General features: G+C 46.5%; 1 protein-coding gene across 1 annotated transcript in view; it reads right to left on the reverse strand.

Annotated features, from left to right (window-relative positions):
- Window positions 1-20,035, reverse strand: part of ANKRD17 (ankyrin repeat domain 17) — a 119,591-nt gene that overhangs the window by 52,285 nt on the left and 47,271 nt on the right. Inside the window, 9 exon segments of the mRNA XM_038759530.1 lie at window positions 2,694-2,842; window positions 7,118-7,864; window positions 9,310-9,412; window positions 10,409-10,552; window positions 11,398-11,525; window positions 12,880-12,967; window positions 16,138-16,247; window positions 16,608-16,799; window positions 19,752-19,989. Of these exon segments, the coding sequence (XP_038615458.1) occupies window positions 2,694-2,842; window positions 7,118-7,864; window positions 9,310-9,412; window positions 10,409-10,552; window positions 11,398-11,525; window positions 12,880-12,967; window positions 16,138-16,247; window positions 16,608-16,799; window positions 19,752-19,989 (1,899 nt within the window).

Raw genomic sequence — 20,035 nt, forward strand, 5'->3', positions numbered from 1 at the left:
TTTATAAGGAGTGAGGGAGAGAGGGGAAAATGCACACTTGGCTATGGCTACTTCAATTTTAACACGGAAATCCTATCATCGATAGGACCCCCCCCCCGCAACCCCCGCAATCCACCGTTCTGGGGTGTTGTGCTGGACTCCAAGATCTGAGCACTTACATTCTTAACAGGTTCAAGAGGAATCTGGATGAATTTGTGGACGGAAAAATCGGGGGAGTAGAGGTTAAATTTACACGGTCTGTCCCCTGGACACTAGAACTGCTGTCACGGAGTGTAAACAGTTTCTCCAAGAAGCCTGCTGCAACAACCTGATTTCGAATTTAAAGTTGGACGGTCCAGTGATCAGACCCAGTAAGGGCACGATTAATGTTCTTAAGGGAAGAGAGCTGGGATCTGCCCCCAAACTACTCATAGAAATCGGCGGATTTCTCATTTTGAGAGCGGGGGCAAATAGGGGAAGGGATTTGAAGGGGGATATGGGAACGGAGAGAAAACATACTTCAAAGAGCTAATAAATCAGAAATGACCTATTATTTTGGGCCACTTGAACCCTAGTGGGGAACTCTCTGGCCCTGATGTAAACCTGGGATGAACAAGGCTGGCTCACCTTCATGGAGTGACACTGCAACCTAGTCCACGTTGTACTGAGATGTATTCTTGGACAACTAGTGTTGGGGCTAGATTTTAGTAGAGCCAAGGAAAACCGGGGACTAATAGATTAGAATGACTCCCTCCCCTTTTGCTTTTATATTTTTCCAAGACAGGAACAAGTCTCGTAAACTCCATGAGGGACTTGGATTAGGTTTAATTCCCACCCGAGTATTTTCTCCCAGCACTTAGTACAGCACTCTGCGCACGGTAGGTGCTTTATAACGACTACGTATTAACTACCTGACTAAACGTTTTTCTTTAGTATTATCCAGGGGTGTTGCTACTGCTCTTTGAGGTGATGTGATTTTGGGAGTGATTTTAAGTCACGCTAAATTACTTCCCTGATAGGGTAATGAGCCGTTGTTCCAGCTCCACAATAAAGACGAAAAAGCGGTGGAGGGGAGGGGGTGGAGACGGACTTGGGTTTGTGTTTTGAGAATATCTTTCCAAACTGAAATTCAATCCTTATTAGAGTGCTCGTGGGAAATAGTATGGGATAGCGGATAGAGCGTGGGCCTTGGACTCTGAAGTGCCTGATTCTAATCCTAGCTCTGCCACTTGTCTGCTGTGTGAATTTGAGCCGCTTCCTTAACTTCTCTGGCCCTCAATTTCCTCATCTATGAAATGGGGATTTAGACTGTGAGCCCCACGTTGGGGAGGGACTGTATCCAAACTGATCAGCTTGTGCCCGGCATATAGTAAAGTGCTTAATGAATACCATAAATTTAAAAAGAAAAAAAAGGGTGAGCAACATTGACTGATTGTTCTTTGAGGCTGTCTCCATATTCTCCAGGTTTCCTTTGCAAATTACAGACCAAACCTGGGAGCACAAAAGGAGGCCTACAGAGACTGTGAGCCCACTGTTGGGTAGGGACCGTCTCTATATGTTGCCAACTTGTACTTCCCCAAGCGCTTAGTACAGTGTTCTGCACACAGTAAGCGCTCAGTAAATACGACTGAATGAATGAATTCAGTACCAGGTGATTTCTACCTGCTTTAGCATGAAATTGAAGTTCCCCTGGTGCTCTTAGAAAAACTTATTATGAGCCAAAGGAGAGCGTGCCAGGGCAGAGATTAGCAAGCTCCTTGCAGGGGATGTAGGTTCACAGTAAGAATTTTCCTTTACAACTCAAATTGATGTGCCGGTATTAAAGTTGTCAGTGGGAACATTCACAACTCAATGGATCTTCTACCACCAGGATTTTCCACGGTGTTTTTCTCTTCCCTTTATTGGATGTGTCTTAACTACTGCAATTAAAAGCTGAACATACTGTAAACCATTTGAATATAAAACGTTAAGAGATGGTTTAGTTGCCAAAATATTTAGCATTCGGTTGATGATTCCCACGTTACAACATAAGCCTCGCCAAATTAGGGGGTTTCAATCTGAAAGCGGCTCACATTTCTTTCAAAAAAAATTTTTTTTTCAGGATTTTAAATAGTTGACTGCTGCTGAACTGGAAAATAAAAAGCAATGGCTCCATTTAAATTCACCTTCAAAATATTGATTTGCACTCCACACGTTTCCTTTCCTTGAAGATGAGCTTTAGAATTTTAAAATGAAAAAAGTTATAATGTGTCGTTTCCTTTCCTTTGAGTTTTAGAATCTTAAAATGAAAAGTTATAATGTGTTTGGAAATCTTACACTCACTATAAAATGACTGGTTCTGACGATCTTTCCCGAGGGGGTGGTCTGAAAGAGGAACTCAAACCACCCGAAGATTTAAGAACAAAACCGGAAAGAAACGCAACTCAGCCTGCCCAAAATGTACATGGGGATTATTTGATGGAATCAGGTAGAGTCGACCTACCTAAATATTTTAGAAGCATCAGAATATATACTTATCGGAATATGATGAGCCAGTGACAGCGTACGGTTGACTAGTGGTAAGGAATTTGAATGTGATAAAGGAATAGTAACCGGGGGCATGATTGGTAAGTTATATACCCTCTTGCCGGGGTGGAGGAAGAGCTGGAGAAAAATTTGGTCCACTGGGTAAAGTTGGTGCTACTGAAAGTCCGCGCCCTCCAACTGGAGCTTACCTGTGCATCGATATCAATGGCAGGGTAGATAGGAAGCATGGCTGAAGGAGAGATGATGGGGCTCGGAGCCGGTGTCTGAGGCTGGGAGATGGAAGTAGCGATACTGTGGGTGGGAGTGTTTGACATTGTAGATGCTCTTCCGCTCACTGCTGTTAAACAAAATAATTGCACTTAATAAGGGTAAGGTCAGCTGCTGCTTCACGGTGCCTGAAACTTTTCGGAAAATCTTTACGGCTCCTTTTTTGGAACCCATCTCTTTACACTGAGACTGCCGTGGGATTTTTTTTTTAAGTTCAGATTTGGGGCACTGATAGCTGAAAAGTTGTGTGCTTCGCAGTAGAGATTTATAAAGGTGCACATTTAGGCTGAAACGTTTTCCCAAGCAGCAGCTCATCTGTGGAAAACTTTCCCTTGACTCCCCAAATCCCTAGCCTCATTTGATCTGGGAGTTATGACTAACCAGGTTTAAGGAACTCTGACGGGCACTTGGGTAAATTTCAACTTCTGGAGTCAGAATTTCAAATAGGCAAGGCCCCAGATCAAAACTTCCACTACCCTTGACATGGAAGTGTCTGACCCGAGCAGACTTGATGAACAGGAAACGACCCCGTGTGCTGCGTCATGTACACAAGGAATACCAGCTGCTAACATAAATTTTTTTCTTTTCAGGTGTTCTTGGTAGATAATGGCAGGAGAACCAATCATTGTAGTTCACTAAATACAGAAGAGCCAATTTCTCCATTTGGGGAGAGTCCCCCGGTGAACAAAACTGAGTGTGGGGTGTCCTGGAAAGACATTTGGAGTCATTAGGTTGGATGGAGATGGGGGTCTACAGATCCGGTACACTTTATTCCCTGAAATTAGAGTGAAACACGCCCTAGCATTCTAGCCAGATCGCAGAGCCAACTTTCTTCTGCTAACCGAAATTCCCCCAGCAGATTCCTCGAGCCGCTCAACAGTACTGTTGTGTAACGTCAAAACGCTATCTCTGATTGTCTGGAGGTAGGCACTGTGGGTCCCATTTAGCTTTGGTTTCTTTCCCCCAGCCCGGCCCGGGCACTATTTTAAGGGTACAGTGGGGCGGAGGAGGATGGAACCACTGTGTTTTAAGTTGTTGAAAAAAATCATCACAAACAGCATTATGAAACTGCATTTTGAAGTTTAGAAAGTACTTTTGTTCTTCAGAATGAAAACCGCCACATAGGTTCATCTTTAACATAAAATGCTAGGTTAGGCTAACCGCTCCCCCTGAGACACTGAAAAAACGGAACTAATTCTCTATTTTCCAAAGCTACCTAGGTAGGCAATCACAAATCCAGACTTCCCTACAAAGGAAGCCCTGTCCTCCTCTCGCCCATTTCCAGACCTTTTCTCTCTCCAAAGGACGCATTCTGACACAACCGAGACCGTTTAAGGGTAGCCATTCATTCAATCGTATTTATTGAGCGCTTGCTGTGTGCAGAGCACTGGACTAAGCGCTTGGGAAGTACAAGTTGGCAACATATAGACGGTCCCGACAACGGGCAACTCTAAAAGTACCCACAGGCGTGAGAGGATTCTACTGAAGAAACTTTGGGGCTGCTTCCCTTGCTTCATGAAATCAATCCTCCCGAGACCAAAGCCTGACCCCATCTCACCCGGGGGAAGGGTGGAGAGGGAGGTGTGGAACAGCCAGGTGGGACAGAATTCGTGCTGGCGCTGAAGTCCGCTGACTGAAGCCGAGCTTGGGAGGAATCCTGAAATTATCCCGCAGACATGGGCAGCCAAGATCGGAGTGACTACTGGACAAGGCTACCTCGGGACCACGGCCCGCTAACCTAGGGCCCGGCGTTGGCCGGATGCCACCATAACATCAGATTCTTGCGTCCATCTCACATCGGGCTGTGCTGCTCGTCTACTTGCTTGCTGTGGCCCCTGCCCCAGCTTCTGGGAAAATGTCCCAGAAGAGCGAGACCGTGTGAGTGGCCCTGCGCAAACCACTGCCCCGACTATTCCTTTGCACAGGCGCTCGGACTCGAAGTCTTCGTTACCGGACCGTGGTGCGTCCTTCGTTCAGGACGGGAGGTCCCATCGTCATTCTCAACCTCACCAGTAAGTGGTGAATTGTAACCACTTAGGCTTTTCAAGAAATGACTAATAAGAATAATAATAACGATGGCGTTTGTTAAGCGCTTACTATGTGCAGAGCACTGTTCTAAGCGCTGGGGAGGAGGCAAGGTGATCAGGTTGTCCCACGGGGGGCTCACAGTCTTCATCCCCATTGTACAGATGAGGGACCTGAGGCCCAGAGAAGTGAAGTGACTGGCCCAGAGCCACACAGCTGACGAGTGGCAGAGCCGGGATTAGAACTCATGACCTCTGACTCCCAAGCCCGGGCTCTTTCCGCTGAGCCACGCTGCTTCTCGACTATAACAACTGGGCTACACACCAGGAGAACAGGGGGTAAAACAGTATCTCTATAGGGAAAGCACATTCCAAATTCACAAAAAGAGAGGTGTGACTCTACAATTTGTACAAATACACTAAGAGGTTTAGATCCCTGCCAACATTAAACGGAATTTGACCTACTTAGACAACTTCCAAGTCTGTGACCTAGTCCATTAATCCAGAGTTGCTTCCTCTGCCCGTAATTTATTTTAACGCCTGTCCCTCCTGCTAGACTGGAAACTCCTCGAGGGCAGGGATCTTGTCTACTTACTTTATTGAACTCTTCCCCCAAGCACTTTAACACAGAGCTCCGCACACAGTAAGGGCTCAAAAAATAGCACTGATTGATTATACAGCTCCCTCAAAACCTCTTACTGTTCACAGATGTATTGTACACGTGGTTGTATGCTCTGCAACTGATTAAAAAAAAAAAGATCTATGCTCTGTCCCGCAGAAAACGTGACCTCGTACGGATGGCTGGTACAGATCTGAGGAGGCACTAGCCGACTGCTCGGAGAAAACAAATGCAGTTCGGAAACCTTGTTAAATGGCGCCAATACAAGCCTGTGTTAATCTTAAATCCAACGACCTTGAAATTAACAAACTGAATTTTGGGAGACCTCTAGTTGGAAACAGGGCAACGTTAATGACGATCTGGAATCCGGGAGTGGGCCACAAAAACGCACAGCGAATACCACTCAATTTACAATGTGCCAACAGCTAAAAAACCGAGGCCCCTCCCGGATCTAGCGTCTAATTAACGGAGAGGCTCTCCCGAGAAAGATTTGGCAGAAGTAAGCCGTTAAGACTGGAATTACAACCAGAGTCATGGCGGGATTTAATTGAAAGAAATGGCCCGAACGAAGGTCACAAATGCAATCCTGTCTCTGCCACTTGCCCGCGTGAACTTCGGCAAATCACAACTTCTCTGTCCCCAAGTTCCCTCATCTTTAAAATGAGGATTCAGCACCTGATCTCCCTCCTACTTAGCGAGCCCCTGGTGGGACTGCATCTGACCCGATTATCTCGGATCTACCCGTGGCACTCAGTACAGTGCTCGGCACATAGTAAGCGCCTAATACCACAATTGTTATTAAAGGACAGGTGTCCTTCCGAATGTACGTGCTACGGCCGACAGGGAATTAAGTGGTGAAAAAAGTTGATTCGGCAGGTATCAAAAACTACACAGTGTCCGGGGGTTCATCCTCTGGAATGAAACTTGAAATAAATTGACATCTCATTCAGTTTAAATCAACATCCTATAAAACTATTGATATAGAAAGCACTTCATCTTCAAGGCAAGCACAGTTATCAACGCTGAGCGGGCCTTTAGAGGCTATTTAACTTGCACTCTAAACCATCGAAACGCGGACGGCATCAGTCACGCGAGGTTATTTTTACGATCCGCTTGAATGACACCTGGCCGTGAACTTGAATAATGTGTCACAATTTTACGTTTAGGAGAGGAATGTGAGGAAAATACTGGAAACAAAACTTCCGTTAAAAATGCATCAAGAGCTTGGCTTTCGGGTCTGAAATTTAAGGCACCTCTTTAAAATCCCAAGGGTGCCTTCTGATGGTCCTAACGCAAAGACCGTTGGCGTTTTGGGAAGCCGCAAGGTGTTACAAGAGTTTTTAAACCGGGTTTGAAGATGGCTCTTCCGAACCGAGACACCCCCATTCACAGACAACGCGCCCTTGACGATTTGAAAAATCTGCTTCCAGTGCTCTCTCGGTCCCCCCGGGACCACGCTCGGAGTTTCCGATGTGAACGGTTTCAATTTTCTGGTGTGAAAACCCTGACTGGAACTTCAAACCCGCAAACAAGCCGAAGACGTGCTATTTCACCCAGCCGGCTAGGCTCTCTCGGATGGCCAGAAATGCGACCGGCGCTAGCCTTCGGGTGTGACAACTAGGGAGGGGGGAGGCCCGGAGACCCTCCCACTGGACTGGGGCCTATCACGCTTTTACACCTGCCCGTAACAATATGGACCCACCTGCCATGATGTCATCCAGCGTGTCATTGAGGGTCTGAGCCGGGCTGGCTACCATTAGCCCCTGCTGGGTTTCTGTCAGAATTCCTGGCCCCAGCCCTGCCAACTGCGCTTGGCCCAGCACGGGCTGTCCGACTATGACTCCCTGCAGTTCGGTTAGGTTGGCGATGGACCCCGGAGGCAAGGAACCGGCCGCCAAGGGCAACGCTTGGGGCACGGCCATCGGCTGGATGGGCGCGAAGCCCATCTGAGCAGCAGTCTGCTGGGGTTCGTCTTTGAGCAAGATGGGCTCCGCCTGCTGCGGCCGGGCACAATCTCCCTCGGCAAGCGGTTCGCCAAACCCAACCGGGGTCAGCAGCCCCAGGTGTTGACAGGACTGCTGCTGCTGCAGCTGGATTCGTTGGGCTTTGACCTCCAGGTACTGCTTTTTCAGCTGCTGCTGGGTTTTCAGCTGCAGCTCCCGCTCCACTTTCTGCAGCTCCTCCAGGATCTTTTGCTTCTTCTGAATCTGCTCCTCTCGCGTTTTGTTCAGCTCCTCGATCTTCTCCTTGGTGAGCTGGTCGGCGTGGGCCAGTTCCAAGGACTGCAGCTGGGCGTTCTTTTCTATGGCTTCTTTGATCCTCTGCTCCAGCTCCGTTAACTTGCCCTGGGCCTCTTCTACAATGCTCTCCGGAGACTGATTGGTGATGTAACCCTGTGCCTCCTGGCTGTTTGCTGGCAAATGGCTGCTGGATTTTTGCTTAGAAGTAGCTGCGTGAAAAAGAAACCCCCTCAGAAGGGCACACGAATGGCATCCTCATCACCGCCTCGCTGCCGGGAAGGTCTGCACCCAGTTACGCCCCGGGGGTACCCCATCGGAAAAGGTGGGAACCAACAGGCGGATTGCTAAAAGCTAAATCACACGTTCCATCTGACCACAAACGCGAGCGAAGAGATTAAAGGGCGGGGAGGTGGGGTGGGGGACGAGAGGGCCCGGAATACGACACACAGCATTTTCTGCACATCGGCTTCCAGGATTTCCAGTGAGCAGGTGACGAGACTAATGGGTGGCTCTGAGTTCTGGCATCTAAGCGGTACCGTCAGACATCATAAAAGGAGCGGAGAGAGAGCCCACCATCCTTAAATCCAAGATGGTAAAAATGGCAATCAGGTCATCGAGGACTCGAATTCCCACCAGAAGAGGGGAAACTGTTAGTGTGGGGCCATTTTCAAGAAAATCATGCACTGATAGAGACCCCTTTAAGAGTGGCGAAAATTTATCAGTTTCACATCTGGGAGTCAAGGCTCCTGACAGGTCAAATTCAGTCCTGATAGCTCAAGTAGTCAAAAATCAAACTGTCTGTGGAGAACAGAAATTCCCACTTGTTCTCAAGCCCAACTACCGGACCAATAAAATGGGATCGGTCAATGTCCCAGCAAAGAAAGGACGGTGGGCTAGGGTTATCCACTTTATCTTTTGATTGCCAAGACAATGAATGATCTGGTACAAATTGAGGGCCAAAATGGCAGAGACAGTCAGGTTCTCAAAGGCAGCAGATTGGGGGGCTTTGGGGGAGGAGAGAAAGACAGAGAGAAAGGAGGGAGGAGGAGGTGAACACCCCCATGTTAAAAATACAAAAATCACTACCAGAATGGTAGTTTCAGTGCCCCAGGACATTTAAGAAACATGCAGTCAAAAACACACACACGTCAACCGACGGACCGAAAGCAGAAAATTCAGGTAACCCCCTACTCATAAGAAAAAAAAAAATGTAGCTCAAATAGTTTTAAGATCTTCTAGGAACACAAGCACAATATAAAATCTGCAACAAGTTCTGAACTTGCCCCACACTCTGTGATCTCATTTCTTAGGTTCTCTCATAAAGTGGTCAACCTGAACGCAAACCTAGAGAAACTGAAATTAGAAAATCGGGACCCTGCATATAACCGAGTTGAGCTATTTGAACACTTACAAAAACGAAGCAGCGAATCACCGTATTTCAATTCTAGCACCCGGTAGATGGGATGGTTATTCCTCCCACTCCCTCCGCCTGCCCCATTGGCAGACTTCTCATGGTAGCTCCAATCTGGGGGGTGGGGGTGGGGGTCGGGGGGTAAGGCCAGTAAAATGGAAATTGTTTGGCCACCTGAGGCATGGAAAAACTTGCCCTCTGGTTTCTAACTTGAAGCATTTTACATGCAGAAGTAACACTGACCTTTATTTCTGATGGGAAGGGTTGTGGCAACATTAGCTGGGGGTTTGTCAGGCTCCTGAGGTGGGACGACCATGGGCAGCGCCTGCACTGGCACGCGAGGAGCCTAAAACAACAGATACCAAGTGATTAACCAATCAATCAACCAATCAGTCAATGATATTTATTAAGCTCTTCCTATGTGCAGAGCACTGTACTGAGCATTTTGGAAAATTCAATTTAAGCGAGTTGGCAGACACATTCCCTGCCCACAATGAGCATACAGTCAAGAAGGGGAGACAGCTATTGAGGTAGATTTATAATATACGATTTATGTATGTTAGGATTGTGGATGGGGCGAATATCGACCATTCAAAGGTCACAGATTCAAGTGCGTTGTTTGATGATGCATTATCACTGTTTGATGACTGAAAAGCAGTGTTGCCTGAGCCCAGGATTCAGAGGGACCCGGCTTCTGATTCCAGGTCTGCCAACTATCTGCTCTGTGACCCTGAGCAAGTCCCTTCCCTTCTCTGGGCCTCAGTTATCACATCTCTAAAATGGGGAGACTGTGAGCCCCACGTGGGCCAAGGACTGTGTCCAACCCAGTTTGCCTGCATCCATCCCAGTGCATAGTATAGTGCCTGGCAAACGGTAAGTGCTTAAATACCACAATTATTTGTTATTATCATGACGAAGAAGGATCACTGACTTGGTGCTGGGAAGTGACAGTCAAAGAAAAATTAGAGTAATCGAAGGTGTTTGCAGATATTGTGATGGAACGGCTGCTTTGTAACGATGTTACAATCGAGGCACTAACTTAAAAGATGATTCAATTCCAAATGCCGCCCCCCTCCTCCACCACAGCTTCTTTCAGTGTTTTAAATTCATTAGAAGCTGCAGTCGAGTAATTATTCTGGCACTGAAATGCGCAGGAAAACATAGAAGCAATTTATATGGGAAGTACCCCCGCTCTTTTATTTCCAAGCAACAGCTTTCTGCAAATTAGACTAAAGACTAATCTGCAGAGAGCACCTGCATGGTCTTAAATAGTACGAAAGACAAACTCGACGACGACCAAAGGAAGGTCGAATACGACACGGCATCAAGCTCTGAATCTTACCCTATTTAAATCGTGGGACGGCGGGGTCAACTGGGTGACATCAGGTGGAGGAGCAGAGAGCAGATTATTGGGGTAGTCCAAGAGATAGCAAACCACACTTGTGTGACCTCCTTTGGCCGCTTCTATCAACATTGTCGAACCATCCTAAGGGGAAGAGAGGAAAGCGGGGAGGGGGGAAGAGCATCGATTTTATAAACTTATCTTTCTTGCACACTCACCATAAAACACATCCGGAGTGTCCGTAGGGAGGCATGGGTCTTAAAGGGAAGCCCGTGATAACGCTTCTCTGCCGAGAGGATGCCAACTGCACCCAGATTTCCACAAGATAGGAATTTATGAAATTCCCGAGAAATGAATCGCTCACTCCTTTTACAGAATCCCCTGACTTCTAATTATAAAGCTGCCTTACTCTAGTGGTCACTTTTAATGAACCGCTTTGAAATGCTGAAGAGTCAGATTTCATTTACATGGCGATGCTGCAATTCATAATTCCAACTATTCGAAAGCTACACTCACCCAATATACGGACTGAAGTCAATACCACTAAGTTTTTCCACTCAATTTCTTGGAGACCATTTCACTATCAGAGACTGAGTTTTCTATTCTAAAACACACTGATTCTGATTATTTTCTTTCGTGCTAGTCAAGAGGTAGTTCTGCAAAAGTAGTAGAGGAACTGAATCTCATAAAAGCATATCGAGGAGCAGGACGCCGAAGACGCTTTATGGTTTGTTGCCTGATGGCGTGTGCCCCAGAAATTGACTACGTCCTTTTTAGTAAGTGTGTTGGATCTTCTCCATGCGTCGGTATTAGGTTTTTATTTCTCTATCCTAAGGGTGCGCTGGTTCTATTTTGTTTCTTGCTAGCGCAGAGGTAGTTCTGCGTTAGAAGGAGAGGAATTATATCTAGTGCAAGCGTATCAAGGGGCAGAATGATGAAGACATATGGTCTGTTGCTGACGGCGGGGGCCCCAGAAATTGATTACATACTTTGAGTCTGTGCGTCGGGTCCGCTCCGTGAGCCAGCAGCAATTCTACCACTGCCAGGTGTCCCCCGGCACAGGCCAGTGACAATACTGTGTGATCGTTGTTGGCCGTGGTCCTGTTCACATTGGCTCCTTGGGGACAGAACAAAGTTAAAAGGATCCAATTACCAACCGGGGATTTCACACCTTCCGGAGTCGGGAAAACGTTCCGCTCCCCGAAAACGGATTTTTCGACCCGCTTCCCTTCAACGGGCACGGCGCTCGGTAAGGTGCAGGGTTCAAGCCTTCCTCCCGCCCACCGTGATCAGGAGGAGAAATCCTAACGCAAGTGGCGTAATTATGTCTGTTGGTTAAAAACGGGGGGGATTCAAATTGCTTGCTCCGGGTGGTGATGTTTACATTTTACGGACACTGCCTCTGTGATCCTAGGGCTTCTCAATAGAGCAAATGCTCCTTTAAAACCCGACCTAGAATGGAATTCCACAGCAGAAGGAACAGGGTGTGATGAACTGAATTCGTGTCGGCAACCATTAACCGGGTCATCAGGTAACGACCACCTACAGAATGAACTTCGTTCGACTGAAACGAGGCCGAGAGGGTTTCATCCCTCACGAAAACACACCTTTCGTAACTTCGTTCGACTGAAATGAGGCCGAGAGGGTTTCATCCCTCACGAAAAGGCACCTTTCGTAACTTCGTTCGACTGAAATGAGGCCGAGAGGGTTTCATCCCTCACGAAAACACACCTTTCTGTTCCGGAGGCCAGAGCTGCAAGTGATATGAAGGCAGCGGACGTTGCTTAAAACGATCCTGTACTACACGTTTCTAAGGGACTAGAGACCCTGGGGTTTGGCATCTGCAGGCCTGATTCTGCAGCGCAAAAGCAAGCACATTCAACTCTTTTTTCAGCCTTCCACAGTTCCGGACCAGAGCTTCCCTCCCTGCCACTGCCACTTTCCGCAGAGTCCAGAGGAGAGCTCCGAGATCCCGCCGGGGCTAGTGGAAGGGAGAGCCCCCAAAGCCAAGGACCTAACGTCATCGATGCAGCAGCTCTGAAATCATCGACGTGGGGGGCACCGCAGGAAATGGTTCTACGGACCATCGCGCGGGTGGCCGATACGCTAAACCCGAGAAGCAGAAAGCCAGATGGAGCACGGGCTGACTGTGTAAGTGAAATGCCTACCATAGTGAGTCGGGCCCAACATTCATAAATGCATCAAAGCACTCATTTTCAGGATTACGAATGCCACAAAAACAAGAGGAAGCGGCCACAGACTGGCTTTCGTTTAAAGAGTTATAAATCACTAATCTCTCTTCGCCAAGTTAAATAGTTACACATTAAATGTCGGCTACATTTTGGACATCTCGCCTGTGGTGCCGTTTGAAGAGCCACCACATGCTGTTTTCTTTACGAACCGAATCTCGTTTTTTTTTTTTCCAACGGTTGAAATCGCAAATAAAAAGGGCTACTTTCCTTCAGGCTCACCTTTGCTAATCAAGAACTGAACAGTACAAACGTGACCTGCTCTTGCAGCTTTCATTAAGGGAGTCCTTCCACCTTCAGATTCATGCTCCTGTTTTGAAAAAAAAAAAAAAGCCACACAAATATTATTTAGAATTTGTGACACTTTACGACTGTTTTATTCCCTTGGTTCACTGTCACCACCAAACTGGGTGGACATAGTCTAAATCACCGTGACTCAACTTTACGGCTACTGAAGATTAGCTGCTGTGGGGCTAAGAAAACTATATTCTTGCACTGACCACAAACAGTATACAAGAAGAGGGAAAAGGAAGATTTGGCCGAGTAAAATCAGCGATTCTCAAGCTGGTGTCCCAAAGGGTCTGCCTCTGCTATTTTTGAAGAGGGGGGCTGCCCTGAGTCCCCATTCTAAATGTGGTAAACTCATCTTTAGACCGTATACTTGTTGTGGACAGGGAAGGTGTCTATCAACTCTGTTGCACTGTACTCTCCCAAGCGCTTAGTGCAGTGCTTGGCACACGGTAAGAGCTGAAAAACTACCACTGATTGACTGATCTCCTTTCTCTGGAGCTTAATTCAACGGTAACCAATAGAAGGAGAAGCAGCGAGGCCTAGTGGATAAAGCACAGGCCCGGGAGTCAGAAGGACCTGGGTTCTAATCCCGGCTCTACCACTAGTCTGCTCAGATCCCTCACCAGTGAAATGGGGGTTAACAATGATAATAATAAGAATGATGGTATTTGTTAGGCGCTTACTATGTGCCAAGCACTGTTACAATCAATCAATCAATCGTATTTATTGAGCGCTTACTGTGTGCAGAGCACTGTACTAAGCGCTTGGGAAGTACAAGTCGGCAACATATAGAGACAGTCCCTACCCAACAGTGGGCTCACAGTCTAAAAGGGGGAGACAGACAACAACACCAAACATACTAACAAAATAAAACAAAATAAAATAAATAGAATAGATATGTACAAGTAAAATAAATAAATAAATAAATGAATACAAGCGCTGGAGTAGATAGAAGGTCATCAGGTTGTCCCACATGGGGCTCACAGTCTTCATCCCCATTTTACAGATGAGGTAAAAGGCACAGGGAAGTTGCCCAAAGTCACACAGTTGATGGGTGGCAGAGCCGGGATTAGAACCCACGACCTCCGGCTCCCAAGCCCGGGCTCTTTCCACTAAGCCAAACTGCTCCTGTGAGCCCCATGTGTGACAGGGACTGTGTCCATCCTGCTTAGCTTGTATCTATCCCAGCGCTTACTACAATGCCCGGCACATAGTAACCTCTTAAATACCACCATACCAAAAAAAACCCCCAAAAGACAACAGAATCAGCCAACTACGTGGGTGGGACGTGACCCTCACTCAGGAAGGCAATACTAGGCTTGGGATCACTCTGATTAACGGGAAGTTTCTGACAGATTGCACTCGGAAAGAAGAATTCGTACGGGTGACGGAATTTCAGCACTAACAGGACTAAGACCACGCAGTTTTTTTTAGGCTGAAAAATCAGCACCTTGACTTATAGCCTCGAAGCAGAAAAACTGAAAATGACTCATGTGATGTAGCCAAGAATCTACTTTGCACCAATTTCCAAGGCAGAAATGGAACGCGTTGAATGGCCCCTTTCCACCTGCCCCAGCATCCCATGGTCGCTATCTGCCTCCGGGAAGACCCATCCTTAAATCAGACCAATCTACGGGCCCATCTTTCACTTCTCGACCCATCCATAAGCTATGCCTGCAGAACACTTTGGAGTCAGAGGTCGTGGGTTCGAATCCCAGCTCTGCCAATTGTCACCTGTGTGACCTTGGGCAAGGGACTTCACTTCTCTGGGCCTCAGTTACCTCATCTGTAAAATGGGGATGAAGACTGTGAGCCCCCTGTGGGGCAACCTGATCACCCTGTATCCCCCCACAGTGTTTAGAACAGTGCTTTGCACATAGTAAGCACTTAACAAATGCCATTATTATTATTATTAACACGACACTGAACTCATTTGGATTACCGACAAGACCAGAATATCATCTAGACTGATCCTATTTTCCACCAAATAACTTATGCTACTCTGCTAGGTCTTAGAGAAAGGAGACTTTATCATCACTTCAGTGTCCTTTTTGTTTGACCCAGCCCTTTCTATCAGCAACCTTCCCAATGCACATGTGTGTGCAGGCTGGGTGTAGTGCTCTGCACAAAGTAAGCGCTCAATAAATACGACTGAATGAATAGGAGAGTAGCGAGGTGAGGTAGGAGGGGGCAAGGTGACTGAGTGCTTTAAAGCCAATGGTGAGGAGTTTACCTTCCTACCAGGAAGGTCAACGTATATGTATATATGTTTGTACATATTTATGACTCTATTTATTTATTTATTTTACTTGTTCATATCTATTCTATTTATTTTATTTTCTTAGTATGTTTGGTTTTGTTCTCTGTCTCCCCCTTTTAGACTGTGAGCCCACTGTTGGGTAGGGACTGTCTCTATATGTTGCCAACTTGGACTTCCCAAGCGCTTAGTACAGTGCTCTGCACATAGTAAGCGCTCAATAAATACGATTGATGATGATGATGATTTGGATTACCGACAAGACCAGAATATCATCTAGACTGATCCTATCTGCCACCAAATAACTTATGCTACTCTGCTAGGTCTTACAGAAAGGAGACTTTCTCATCACTTCAGTGTCCTTTTTGTTTGACCCAGCCCTTTCTATTAGCAACCTTCCCAATGCACATGTATGTGCAGGCTGGGTGTAGTGCTCTGCACAAAGTAAGCGCTCAATAAATACGACTGAATGACTAGGAGAGTAGCGAGTGAGGTAGGAGGGGGCAAGGTGACTGAGTACTTTAAAGCCAATGGTGAGGAGTTTACCTTCCTACCAGGAAGGTCAACGTATATGTATATATGTTTGTACATATTTATTACTCTATTTATTGATTGATTTATTTTACTTGTTCATATCTATTCTATTTATTTTATTTTCTTAGTATGTTTGGTTTTGTTCTCTGTCTCCCCCTTTTAGACTGTGAGCCCACTGTTGGGTAGGGACTGTCTCTATATGTTGCCAACTTGGACTTCCCAAGCGCTTAGTACAGTGCTTTGCACACAGTAAGCGCTCAATAAGTACGATTGATTGATTGATTGATTGTTGGCCGAGGACATAAGAAAGCTTGGACCATTAGCAAGACGGAATTTCGTTCGGTCTTTGCTTTTCGTTTTCTTTCCAAGTGGGACTGAAGAAGGGTCCCAAATCTTACCAGATCTGCTCCTGCCTGAAGTAAGACATCTGCTACATCAGTGTGTCCATTTTCACAGGCGTATGTTAGAGCGGTATCCCCTGTCGCTGTTGTTGCGTGCACATTAGCTCCTGCAAGGAGTAGCAATGAACAACGGGTAAGTTTCATCGAACAGCGACTGCACTCGAAAGTGCGGTGACACCCCTGAGGGCATCACTGACTCAGGACATCACCCTCATTTCAAAAATGACTGGCCATTTGTAGTAGCCTCTCTCTGGAGGCGAAGAAGAAAACTGTTTAAAAACACCACTAATGGTACCTACTATTAAGATCACACAGGATGAAAACAGCAAATCGTAGTGAGAATACAGTCTGGGTGACAATTTCAGAGTGCTCAACAAGATTTAATTATAAACAAGCTGTTACGACTGCTTTCTAAAGGACATTTAACAGGAAAATCAAAATGGACACCACGCAAAATGACCACTTACCTGCAGCTAGTAAATATTTAACTAACTCCAAATGACCCTCTTGAGCAGCTTCCATTAAAGGAGTCGAACAGCCTAATTCTATATCAGCTCCTGCCTTGATCAGAAAGTCCGCCACTTCCAGGAAACCTCCACAGCATGCTAGAGTCAAAGCCGTTTCTTGGGTTTCTTCTGTCTGCGCGTTGATATTTGCTCCTTTAACAGACACACAGTATCCAGATTATTGAAAATGCACCTACTTATTCTAAAGTGGGAAGTAATGATAGCAATTCTACAATTTCTCCGAATTCTTAACTTTAAATCACTGCTCAATATTGCTAGGTAGATAATTGGTACATTTGGAGCCCTAAACCCACATCCCCATATTTCTGCTGACTCTGTGAGGCCCATGTGGGCCAGGGACTGTGATTAATTTGATAAATTTGTAGTTAGCTCAGCACTTAGAACAGTGCTCGGCACAGAGTATTTGCTTAAGTACCATAAAACCCCTCAAAAATGAATATCAAAACGGAACAATTAATCATCTTTACTGAGCACTTGTGTGTAGAGCACTGTACTAAGCGCTTGGGACAATATACAATCTAACAGAAGTGGTAGACTTGTTCCCTGCACATGCATTTACGGTATAGAAGTGGAGACAAATTAATAAATTATGGATCTCTACTTGAGTGCTGTGGGGGTGAGGGAGGGGTGAATAAAGGGGGCAAATCCAAGTGAAAAGTGAATGCAACAGGAGTGAGAAAAGAGGAAATAAGGGCTTAGTCAAGGAAGCCCTCTTGGAGGAGATGTGCCTTCGATAAGATTTTGAAGGTGGGGAGAGTAAAACTGATGGTCGGATATGAAGAGGGAAAGCATTCCCCTTCCAGGCTGTGAGCCCGCTGTTGGGTAGGGACCGTCTCTATGTGGTGCCGATTTGTACTTCCCAAGCGCTTAGTCCAGTGCTCTGCACATAGTAAGCACTCAATAAATATGGTTGAATGAATGAATGAATGAATGAATGAATGAATTCCAGGCAAGAGGCAGGATGTGGACGAGAGGCTGGCGGTCAGATTGACAAAAGTGAGGTACAGTGAGTAGGGTGGCATTAGAGGAGTGAAGTGACACGGACTGAACCGTTCTGTCAGAAAATGATCCAGGCGGCAGAGTCGAGTATGGACTGGAGTGGTGAAACGGGAGACAGGGAGGATAGTAAGGAGGCTGATGCAGTCAAGGTGGGATGGGATAAGTGCCTGGTAGCAGTTTGGACGGGGAGGAAAGGGCAGATTTTAGCCACGTTGTACACACTGAACTGACAGGATGTAGTGTGAGATGTGAGTTGAGTGAGAAGAGGTGGTCGGAGGATTATCCCAAGGTAATGGGCTTGTGAGGCAGGAAGGATGGTAGTGACGGAAAATCCGCAGGACAAAGGTTCTTGTAGATTAATTATCTGTCTTCAAGTAGCAATCTTGATGGCAAGGTATGTTCAAAGTATATACTGAGATCCAGTCCCTTGCCATAAACTATTATTGAAAACTTTTCCCCCCACAAAGCTTCTAGACTGTAAGCTCCTTGTGGACAGGGAAGGTGTCTACCCAATAGTTTTACCAACCCCGTTAGAGTGTACACACCCAAGGGCTGAGTAGAGCACTCTGCACTATTAAGTGCACAGTAAGCACTGAATAAATACCACTGAGTACATCTTGCATCCGTGCATATAGTCCATCACCCTTGGGGATGACTTCATTCCAATGAATATTTTCAACTGGAACCTTCCAAATTGCGGGTTCTTAAGTCATACCCCGAGCACAAGAACCAGAGGATTCAGACGGTTGCGGTCACTCGGAATCCTCCAAACGTGCTGCGGAACTGTAGAACATTTCCTCCTACGCCAAGCCAATTTGGGTCACTCTTTGTAGAGGTCGGCACAAAATGAAGAACCAAACCCTTTCCTTCTAGAGTCGCCACCCATCTCCTATACAGTGATTCAGAATCACACTTTGGATTCCACTACGACTGAGGATATTATAATCCCTTGTGTGGCATTCTGCGAGAAAGACAGTTTAACATTCCATATATCTCCTACAAGGTCTAATGGTAGTAACTGTTAGTGCTTTTTATGTGCCAAGCACTCTTCTAAGCGCTGGGATAGATACAACAATCAGTTTGGACACAATCCCTGTTCCACAAGAGGCTCCCAAATCTAGACTCCAACCCCCAAAAAAACCTCTCGCAACAGTCCCATCGATCAAAAATGAAAAAGCCCTTCAATTGCTTTTGAGAGTCCTAACGAATATAATTTAATGGATTATGACCTCACAAACGAAAGCTACCCAAAGTTTGGCCGGTTGAAAATTCACACACTTTTAAGACCTTTCAAGGTATTGGACCGGTTCCCGTGTCAACAGTATTTGACTTCCCTTCCCTTCAAAGCCCTACTGAGAGCTCACCTCCTCCAGGAGGCCTTCCCAGACTAAGCCTCTCCTTCCTCTCTCCCTCTTCCCCCTTCCCACCCCCCCACCTTACTTCCTTCCCCTCCCCACAGCACCTGTATATATTTTTGTATGGATTTATTACTCTATTTTATTTGTACATATTTATTCTATTTATTTTATTTTGTTAATATGTTTTGTTTTGTCGTCTGTCTCCCCCTTCTAGACTGTGAGCCCGCTGCTGGGTAGGGACCGTCTCTAGATGTTGCCAACCTGGACTTCCCAAGTGCTTAGTACAGTGCTCTGCACACAGTAAGTGCTCAATAAATACGATTGAATGAACAACTGAATCTGAGTGCTGACTATACGTGCGGTGCCTGAGTAGGCGCCTGGGTAACTTAAGAAAGAATCCGATCAGATCGATGGTGTTAGCGGCCATAAGGCTCGATCCTTTCCGGAACTTCTTTGGCCAGCTTCACCTAAACTCCCTGAAGAAGGAAGATCCCGGCTACTGACCCCTTCTACTCTTCCCCTTTTAGACTGCGAGCCCACTGTTGGGTAGGGACTGTCTCTATTTGTTGCCAACTTGTACTTCCCAAGCGCTTGGTACAGTGCTTTGCACACAGTAAGCGCTCAATAAATACGATTGATTGATTGATTGATCCCCGCCGACTCAGCTCTCTATTTTGCCCGTGAGGCGCTTACGGACTGGAAAGGAAGATGCAATCGAGACCGTCACCTTGTCCAAGCAGTAATGCTACCATTTCTTCATGCCCTTCTCTGGCCGCTTCCATGAGTGGTGTATAACCTTCGTCGTTGACCTCCTCCAGGTTGGCGCCACGCTCAATTAACAGCGCCGCTAGCTCTACGTGTCCTCCGCACGCTGCCAGGGTCAACGGCGATTCGAACGAGTCAGCGGGCATGTTCACTTGGGCCCCGCTGTCCAGAAGGAGCCTCGCCACTTCAACATGGCCATCCTGCCAAGGCCAAAACACGACTCCGTTTGGGACAAGACCTATGGAT

The sequence above is a fragment of the Tachyglossus aculeatus genome, chromosome 17 (genome assembly GCF_015852505.1).
Source record: "Tachyglossus aculeatus isolate mTacAcu1 chromosome 17, mTacAcu1.pri, whole genome shotgun sequence".
Taxonomy (NCBI): Eukaryota; Metazoa; Chordata; class Mammalia; order Monotremata; family Tachyglossidae; genus Tachyglossus; species Tachyglossus aculeatus.